We start from the raw sequence: 9,757 nt of genomic DNA, 5'->3' as shown, positions 1-9,757 counted from the left end.
GGACAGTATAGAGAGAGCTTTACTCTATATCTTACTCCATGCTGTACATCTTTTGGGAGTATTTGATGGGTACATTGTAAAAGGACCTTTACTTTGTATTCCTCAGATGCTGCCTGACTGGCTGTGCTATTCCAGCACCACACCTTTGGAATCTGTATCTAAACCTGTGCTGTCCCTGCCCTGGGGGTGTATTTTGGGGGACAGTGTAGAGGGAGCTTTACTCTGTATCTAACCCTGTGCTGTCCCTGCCCTGGGCGTGTATTTTGAGGGACAGTGTAGAGAGAACGTTACTCTGTATCTAACCCCGTGCTGTCCCTGTCCTGGGGGTGTTTGATGGGGGACAGTGTGTAAGGAGCTTTACTCTGTATCTAACCCCATGCTGTCCCTGTCCTTGGGAGTGTTTGATGGGGGACAGTGTGTAAGGAGCTTTACTCTGTATCTAACCCCGTGCTGTCCCTGTCCTGGGAGTGTTTGATGGGGGACAGTGTAGAGGGTGCTTTACTCTGTATCTAACCCCGTGCTGTTCCTGTCCTGGGAGTGTTTGATGGGGCACAGTGTAGAGGGAGCTTTCAGCTGGGGGAGTTGAATAATACTTGAAGGGGATTCATTTGAGGTTCTGCTGGGGGAAGGAATGATGGGGTAGATGGAGAAAAGTACTAAGTGGGTCAAAGAGCTAGCAAAAATACAAAGGGCTGAATGGCCTTTCTGCTGATGGATTTGTCAACTACGCAGACAGCTGTGTCCAATAATAGGTCCCCAGCCGCATCGCACTGAACTCTTTTTTACATTTATTCATCCCTGGGCTGTGCCAGTCAGACCATCATTTGTAACCCATCTCCAAGTGCCCTTGAACTGAATGCCTTGCTAGGACTGTTTCAAAGGGGAATTAAGGATCAACCCCATTGCTGTGGGCCTAGAGTTCTATTGTAGGCCAGACCAGGCAAGGACGGCAGATTTATTTTCCCAAAGGGCATTGGGTTTTAAAGATAATCGAGGAGGGTTTTGTGGGGACAGTTACTGAGACCATCTTTCCATTCGGGGTTTCGTGAGTGGAATTTAAATTCTCCCATTGGCCACGGTGGGATTTGAACTCATGTCCTCACAGCATTTAGCACAGGGCCCTGTGCTCCCAAGTTATGATGACTTGATCTGAGCCAGGAGGTTGTGACAACACTTTTGCCCTGCAGGCAGTGATATGGACCACTGGTCAGCTACAATCTCACTGAATGGAGGAACAGGCTGGAGGGGCTGAGTGGCCTATTTCTGTCCCCATGCTGTTGATGGAAGCCGGTTTCGTACTGTGGCCAGGCTACTCCAAAAACGCTGGAGGGGGGGGGGTGGTGGAGAGGTTTGGAAGGTGGCGGAGGCGCACATGTCCGTGTCCTTCCTGAATTTGCTCGCCGGCTCTGAACACTTCTTTGTGATTATTTCCCGCAGGAAATGATGATGTTCTTCTACGAGATCTTCATCTCGCTGAGAAACTCCTTCTCCTACTACTTCAGCTCGGCGCAGGTGGAGCCCGCCCAGTGCCTGAGGAAGGTGAGCTTGAAAAAGAGCCTGATGTCCACCAGGAAGCAGTACATCAACGTGGCTGTGACCGGGCCGGTGAATTCCGGGAAGTCTACCCTGGTGGACGCCATGAGGGCCTACGGCGAGGAAGGGGAGGAGGCCGAGCCCAGAGCGGCCGGGGCCAGCTGCAAGGGCTTGCCCCGATCCTACGTCTACCCAAGCAACCCCCGGATCCTCCTGTGGGACCTGCCAGGCATCGAGGCCAGCGAGATCAGGCAGCACGCCTACGTGGAGAAGGTGGACCTGCGTTCCTATGACTACTACATCCTGACCTCCAGCAGCCGGATGGACGAGGAGGTCCTCTACCTGGCCAAGGAGATCGCCCGGATGGGCAAGAGCTTCCTGTTTGCCCGCACCAAGATTGACGTCTACGTCGGCGACACCAAGCAGCAGAACTTCAACCAGGGCGACCTACTAAGGGAAATCCGCAAGCACTTCTCCAAGACCCTGAGGGCCATCGGCGTCCACTTCCCGCACGTCTTCCTCCTCTCGGCGCTGGAGCCGGACAGGTTTGACTTCCAGGACTTCATTGAGACCTTCAACAGTCAGTTCTGATCACCGGCGGGATGGACCCGATGCCGCGGAGCCGGCCCTCCCGACTCACCCGAGAGCCGAGAGTGAGTGGCCCGCGAGAGACCCCAAAACGCTTTCCATCGCAGGTATTTCCAACCCCTCCCCCCACTCCACCATCTGACAGGTGGCGCAGGAGATGGAGGCCTCCCTTCCCTCCGCCCCCCCCCCCCCCCCCCCCCACCGCAGACCACACCCCCAACAGAGGGGATGGATCAATCAGCTCGGTGCCGCCCGGCTGGGGGAGGGGGGGGGGGGGGGGGGGAGGCGTGGAGTGTACAGTCTACAAGGAACACTGAGCCTGGGACTCTGGGCTGACTCTCGGTGTCTCGATGCCTCGAGAGACTGCCACACCGCGATCAATGCTGTCTCTCGCTTGAGGCTTTACACCCCAGAGTTTCAAAGATCTCACAGCCTGAGAGAGGAAGAGTGAAGGGAGTTCTCCCCCCCGCTGTCCTGGGTCGATGTTTATTTTAGGGAGGGTGAGATGGCCGAATGGTATTATCGCCACACAATTAATCCAGAAACCCAGCTAATGTTCCCAGGTTCAAATCCTACCACAGGCAGGTGGTGGAATTTGAATTTGATAAAAAAAAAGAAGCTGGAATTAAGGGTCGAATGATGACCATGAAACCATTGTTGAAAAAAACCCACTCAGTTCAGGGAAGAAACTGCCATCCTGACCTTGTCCAAGACCAAACAAAAAAACTGCAGACGCTGGAATCCAAGGTAGACCAGCCTCCTGCTTTTCATCCTTACTTGGGTCTGGCCTACATGTGACTCCAGACTCGCAGCAAGTCCACACTGACCCTCCAAAGAGTAGCCCACCCTCACCCATTCCCCCACCCTAACACTATGGCCAATCCACTTAACCTGCACATCTTTGGAATGTGGGAGGAAACCGGAGCACCCGGAGGAAACCCACACAGGAATGTGGAGAATGTGCAAACTCCACACAGACAGTTGCCCGAGGCTGGAATCGAACCTGGGTCCCTGGCACTGTGAGGTAGCCGTGCTAACCACTGAGTCACCGTGATGGGGCTAACTCTGAATTATCCTCTGGGCAATTAAGGACAGGCAATAAATGCTGGACCAGCAAGCGATGTCCTCATCCCGTGAATGAATTAAATAAAAATCATCCTTGACCTGTATCATCGCGCCACATCAGTGTTTGTGGGAGTTTGCAAATTGACTGCCTTTTTTTTTGTAACATTGCATTTAAAACTAAGTCCTGCATTCTCTGTGATGTGGTTTGGCGAGAGAAATATCCAATCTTTCTCCTTTTGTTCACAGGTGCGTTCCCTCATGCCTCCTCCTCCTCTTTTGGCAGGTCAGATAAGACGCAGTGGTTAGGGAGCAAAAGCAGAAGAGAATTCCAAATGACTGGACTCCCTCCCCACTACCTTTGGCTGCTCCGCCTTGCTGTATATACCCTTTACAAACCTGGTCTCCCCCCAATAAAATAAAAATCCTTGTCTCTTTATCACCCGCCTGCCACGTTTCTAAATTACGATAGTGACTACACTTCAAGGAAGGCATTTCATTGGCTCAGCAGTACTTGGAGACATCTGGAGGAGGCGAAAGGCGCTAAAGAAAAGTATGTTCTACCTGGAACGTGCGCAGAATGGCTAATTTGTCACAGCAGAGAGCTTAAGGTAGGGCGGAAATCACTGAAATGCTACATACAGGTCAAATCCTGGCTATGTTACAAGATCCCAATACATTGCTGTTCCCAGGTATGTAATGAATCTCACCACATTACAAATCCAAAGTATTGCGAACCTGGATATACTACAAACCCAGGCAAACAACAATTATCGGGTATCTCGCAAAGGTATTCCCATTGCTGGGTACACGCATACAAACATGTGACTTGGGAGCCAGAGTACATTGGCCCTTCAAACCTGCCCCCCTGTCCAATCAGGTCAAGTTCAATCTGTTGATGTTTTGAGTTCCACAGTCTCATCCATCCCCAATAACCTTGGATTCCTCCACCCAATAAGAATATATCGACCACCGTATTCAAAATATTCACCGGCCCCCATCTCCACTGCCTCCTGAGGCAGAGACTCCCAAAGTCACACAACCTCCTGAGAGGAAACAAAACCTCCCCATCTCTGTCCCGAAAGAGCAAACCCTAATTTGAACAGGAAGCACCCCCCCCCCACCCCCCCAACTCACAACAGGAAACATCCCATCCACTTTGATAAAGGGCTAAGGATCATAAACACTTCAATCAGATCACCCCTCACCCTTCGAAACTCCAGTGAAAATAGGCCCAACCTTTCATCATAAGTCAACTCATCCGCTCCAATTTTGTGAACCTCCTCCAAGCGTCCTCCAATGTATTTATATCCTTTCTTAAACACAGAGGCCTGAACTGCACCCAGTTTGGGAGGTGTGGTCTCACCAATACCCTCTGGAACTGAATAACAACATTCTTAATTTTATTAAAAAATGCAGATGCTGGAAATCAGAAACAAAAACAGAAATTGCTGAAAAAACTCATCATTTGTGGAGAGGAATCAGAGTTACCTTTTTGGGTCTGGTGACACTTCTCCAGATCAGACCTGCTGAGGTTTTCCAGCAATGATTGATAGTTTTATGTTCATTTCCTCACGTAATAAAGGATAGCATTTCATTAGCTTTCTCAAAATCACTTGCTGGCCAGTCTACTAACCTTTTGTGAGTCATGCACTGGAACACCTAGATCCCTCTGCCCCTTGGAATACTGTAGTTGTTCTCCAGTTAAATAATGCACTTGTTTTTATTCTTCCTGCATTGTGAGAAGCTTCACTTTTTTTCCCATATTATACTCCACTTGACAGACTTTTTCCCATTTACCCAACCTACCTATATCCACATGATGTCTTTGTCACAAAATATATTCCTGCTTACTTTTGTGTCTTCTGAAAATTTAGCCTGTGTGACTTCACTCCTGTCATGTAGATAATTGAAATAAGCTGAGGCACCAGTAGAAACCCTCATCACATCCTGCTAATCTCTGTTTTCTGATGGCCAGCCAATCTTCTATCCTGTTACTGTGTTATCCCCTAGACCATGAGCTCCTGATTTGTACGTTAGCTTGTTTTATGAGGGATCTTATCCAATCCCTGCTGGAAATCCAAGTACAGTATGTCTAGAACCGAATTTCTTCCAAGGAACTCCAATAAATTGAACCATTGTGATTTCCACTTCATAGGACCATGCTGAATCTTCCTGAGTATCTCAACCTTTTCCATGTATCCAGTTGTAACCTTCTCAATAATAGTCACCAACTAATTCCCCAGGACAGACATCAAGCTGCCCTTGGTTTGCTGTTTCCTGCCTCCCTCCCTTTTCAAAATGGATGGGTTATGTTTGCCCTGCAGCCTGAGAGAACCTTTCCAGAGTGCAGTCAATTCAGAATATTGACCCGAAAGCTTACCCAACACCTCAACAACGTGTTGCCACCTTTTATAAGAACCTGGGTGAAGTCCACAGCTCTATCAGCTCTCTGAATGATTGTACTTTCATCAAGATTGTCCGTCCTAATTTAAAGCTAATATGGGGTGTTGCTTGTATCCACTGGGCTGAATATTTGTCCACTTCATCGAAACATCAACTTCTCCACCTCCTGATACTGCCTGCCTTGCTGTGTTCTCCCAGCCTCCTGCCTGTCCCTCCTGATGCTGCCTGCCTTGCTGTGTTCTCCCAGCCTCCTGCCTGTCCCTCCTGATGCTGCCTGCCTTGCTGTGTTCTCCCAGCCTCCTGCCTGTCCCTCCTGATGCTGCCTGCCTTGCTGTGTTCTCCCAGCCTCCTGCCTGTCCCTCCTGATGCTGCCTGCCTTGCTGTGTTCCCCCAGCCTCCTGCCTGTCCCTCCTGATGCTGCCTGCCTTGCTGTGTTCTCCCAGCCTCCTGCCTGTCCCTCCTGATGCTGCCTGCCTTGCTGTGTTCTCCCAGCCTCCTGCCTGTCCCTCCTGGTGCTGCCTGCCTTGCTGTGTTCTCCCAGCCTCCTGCCTGTCCCTCCTGATGCTGCCTGCCTTGCTGTGTTCTCCCAGCCTCCTGCCTGTCCCTCCTGATGCTGCCTGCCTTGCTGTGTTCCCCCAGCCTCCTGCCTGTCCCTCCTGGTGCTGCCTGCCTTGCTGTGTTCTCCCAGCCTCCTGCCTGTCCCTCCTGATGCTGCCTGCCTTGCTGTGTTCCCCCAGCCTCCTGCCTGTCCCTCCTGATGCTGCCTGCCTTGCTGTGTTCTCCCAGCCTCCTGCTTCTCCCTCCTGATGCTGCCTGCCTTGCTGTGTTCTCCCAGCCTCCTGCCTGTCCCTCCTGGTGCTGCCTGCCTTGCTGTGTTCTCCCAGCCTCCTGCCTGTGCCTCCTGATGCTGCCTGCCTTGCTGTGTTCCCCCAGTCTCCTGCCTGTCCCTCCTGATGCTGCCTGCCTTGCTGTGTTCTCCCAGCCTCCTGCCTGTCCCTCCTGATGCTGCCTGCCTTGCTGTGTTCTCCCAGCCTCCTGCCTGTCCCTCCTGGTGCTGCCTGCCTTGCTGTGTTCCCCCAGCCTCCTGCCTGTCCCTCCTGGTGCTGCCTGCCTTGTTGTGTTCTCCCAGCCTCCTGCCTGTCCCTCCTGATGCTGCCTGCCTTGCTGTGTTCCCCCAGCCTCCTGCCTGTCCGTCCTGATGCTGCCTGCCTTGTTGTGTTCTCCCAGCCTCCTGCCTGTCCCTCCTGATGCTGCCTGCCTTGCTGTGTTCTCCCAGCCTCCTGCCTGTCCCTCCTGATGCTGCCTGCCTTGCTGTGTTCTCCCAGCCTCCTGCCTGTCCCTCCTGGTGCTGCCTGACTTGCTGTGTTCCCCCAGCCTCCTGCCTGTCCCTCCTGATGCTGCCTGCCTTGCTGTGTTCTCCCAGCCTCCTGCCTGTCCCTCCTGATGGTTTCCATACCTTGCTGTGTTCCTCCAGCCTCCTGCCTGTCCCTCCTGGTGCTGCCTGCCTTGCTGTGTTCTCTCAGCCTCCTGCCTGTCCCTCCTGATGCTGCCTGCCTTGCTGTGTTCTCCCAGCCTCCTGCCTGTCCCTCCTGATGCTGCCTGCCTTGCTGTGTTCTCCCAGCCTCCTGCCTGTCCCTCCTGATGCTGCCTGCCTTGCTGTGTTCTCCCAGCCTCCTGCCTGTCCCTCCTGATGCTGCCTGCCTTGCTGTGTTCTCCCAGCCTCCTGCCTGTCCCTCCTGATGCTGCCTGCCTTGCTGTGTTCTCCCAGCCTCCTGCCTGTCCCTCCTGGTGCTGCCTGCCTTGCTGTGTTCCCCCAGCCTCCTGCCTGTCCCTCCTGATGCTGCCTGCCTTGCTGTGTTCTCCCAGCCTCCTGCCTGTCCCTCCTGATGCTGCCTGCCTTGCTGTGTTCTCCCAGCCTCCTGCCTGTCCCTCCTGATGCTGCCTGGCTTGCTGTGTTCTCCCAGCCTCCTGCCTGTCCCTCCTGATGCTGCCTGCCTTGCTGTGTTCTCCCAGCCTCCTGCTTGTCCCTCCTGATGCTGCCTGCCTTGCTGTGTTCTCCCAGCCTCCTGCCTGTCCCTCCTGGTGCTGCCTGCCTTGCTGTGTTCTCCCAGCCTCCTGCCTGTGCCTCCTGATGCTGCCTGCCTTGCTGTGTTCCCCCAGTCTCCTGCCTGTCCCTCCTGATGCTGCCTGCCTTGCTGTGTTCTCCCAGCCTCCTGCTTGTCCCTCCTGATGCTGCCTGCCTTGCTGTGTTCTCCCAGCCTCCTGCCTGTCCCTCCTGATCCTGCCTGCCTTGCTGTGTTCTCCCAGCCTCCTGCCTGTCCCTCCTGATGCTGCCTGCCTTGCTGTGTTCTCCCAGCCTCCAGCCTGTCCCTCCTGATGCTGCCTGCCTTGCTGTGATCTCCCAGCCTCCTGCCTGTCCCTCCTGATGCTGCCTGCCTTGCTGTGTTCTCCCAGCCTCCTGCCTGTCCCTCCTGATGCTGCCTGGCTTGCTGTGTTCTCCCAGCCTCCTGCCTGTCCCTCCTGGTGCTGCCTGCCTTGCTGTGTTCCCCCAGCCTCCTGCCTGTCCCTCCTGGTGCTGCCTGCCTTGTTGTGTTCTCCCAGCCTCCTGCCTGTCCCTCCTGATGCTGCCTGCCTTGCTGTGTTCCCCCAGCCTCCTGCCTGTCCGTCCTGATGCTGCCTGCCTTGCTGTGTTCTCCCAGCCTCCTGCCTGTCCCTCCTGATGCTGCCTGCCTTGCTGTGTTCTCCCAGCCTCCTGCCTGTCCCTCCTGATGCTGCCTGCCTTGCTGTGTTCTCCCAGCCTCCTGCCTGTCCCTCCTGGTGCTGCCTGACTTGCTGTGTTCTCCCAGCCTCCTGCCTGTCCCTCCTGATGCTGCCTGCCTTGCTGTGTTCTCCCAGCCTCCTGCCTGTCCCTCCTGATGGTTTCCATACCTTGCTGTGTTCCTCCAGCCTCCTGCCTGTCCCTCCTGGTGCTGCCTGCCTTGCTGTGTTCTCTCAGCCTCCTGCCTGTCCCTCCTGATGCTGCCTGCCTTGCTGTGTTCTCTCAGCCTCCTGCCTGTCCCTCCTGATGCTGCCTGCCTTGCTGTGTTCTCCCAGCCTCCTGCCTGTCCCTCCTGATGCTGCCTGCCTTGCTGTGTTCTCTCAGCCTCCTGCCTGTCCCTCCTGATGCTGCCTGCCTTGCTGTGTTCTCTCAGCCTCCTGCCTGTCCCTCCTGATGCTGCCTGCCTTGCTGTGTTCTCTCAGCCTCCTGCCTGTCCCTCCTGATGCTGCCTGCCTTGCTGTGTTCTCCCAGCCTCCTGCCTGTCCCTCCTGATGCTGCCTGCCTTGCTGTGTTCTCTCAGCCTCCTGCCTGTCCCTCCTGATGCTGCCTGCCTTGCTGTGTTCTCTCAGCCTCCTGCCTGTCCCTCCTGATGCTGCCTGCCTTGCTGTGTTCTCCCAGTCTCCTGCCTGTCCCTCCTGATGCTGCCTGCCTTGCTGTGTTCCCCCAGCCTCCTGCCTGTCCGTCCTGATGCTGCCTGCCTTGCTGTGTTCTCCCAGCCTCCTGGCTGTCCCTCCTGGTGCTGCCTGCCTTGCTGTGTCCTCCCAGCCTCCTGCCTGTCCCTCCTGATGCTGCCTGCCTTGCTGTGTCCTCCCAGCCTCCTGCCTGTCCCTCCTGATGCTGCCTGCCTTGCTGTGTTCTCTCAGCCTCCTGCCTGTCCCTCCTGATGCTGCCTGTCCTGCTGTGTTCTCCCAGCCTCCTGCCTGTCCCTCCTGATGCTGCCTGCCTTGCTGTGTTCTCCCAGCCTCCTGCCTGTCCCTCCTGGTGCTGCCTGCCTTGCTGTGTCCTCCCAGCCTCCTGCCTGTCCCTCCTGATGCTGCCTGCCTTGCTGTGTCCTCCCAGCCTCCTGCCTGTCCCTCCTGATGCTGCCTGCCTTGCTGTGTTCTCTCAGCCTCCTGCCTGTCCCTCCTGATGCTGCCTGTCCTGCTGTGTTCTCCCAGCCTCCTGCCTGTCCCTCCTGATGCTGCCTGCCTTGCTGTGTTCTCCCAGCCTCCTGCCTGTCCCTCCTGATGCTGCCTGCCTTGCTGTGTTCCCCCAGCCTCCTGCCTGTGCCTCCTGATGCTGCCTGTCCTGCTGTGTTCTCCCAGCCTCCTGCCTGTCAATTTTGGATTCCAGTATCTGCTGCTTATTTTG

General features: G+C 55.0%; 1 protein-coding gene across 2 annotated transcripts; it reads left to right on the top strand.

Moving 5' to 3' along the window:
* The first annotated feature begins 1,442 nt into the window (after positions 1 to 1,442).
* LOC140459020 (interferon-inducible GTPase 5-like) lies at positions 1,443 to 3,586 on the top strand. 2 transcript variants are annotated; one of them, XM_072553735.1, is made up of 2 exons: positions 1,443 to 2,186; positions 3,433 to 3,586. In XM_072553735.1, the coding sequence occupies exon 1, from the start codon at positions 1,444 to 1,446 to the stop codon at positions 2,122 to 2,124; it is 681 nt and encodes a 226-aa protein (XP_072409836.1). In that variant the 5' UTR covers position 1,443; the 3' UTR covers positions 2,125 to 2,186; positions 3,433 to 3,586. The 2 variants fall into 2 exon arrangements, with proteins under 2 accessions (XP_072409836.1, XP_072409835.1); XM_072553734.1 differs by having other exon boundaries at positions 1,443 to 2,228.
* The last annotated feature ends 6,171 nt before the right edge of the window (positions 3,587 to 9,757 follow it).

The sequence above is a fragment of the Chiloscyllium punctatum genome, chromosome 34, assembly GCF_047496795.1.
Source record: "Chiloscyllium punctatum isolate Juve2018m chromosome 34, sChiPun1.3, whole genome shotgun sequence".
Lineage (NCBI taxonomy): Eukaryota > Metazoa > Chordata > Chondrichthyes > Orectolobiformes > Hemiscylliidae > Chiloscyllium > Chiloscyllium punctatum.
This window is presented reverse-complemented; position numbering and strand designations above follow the sequence as displayed.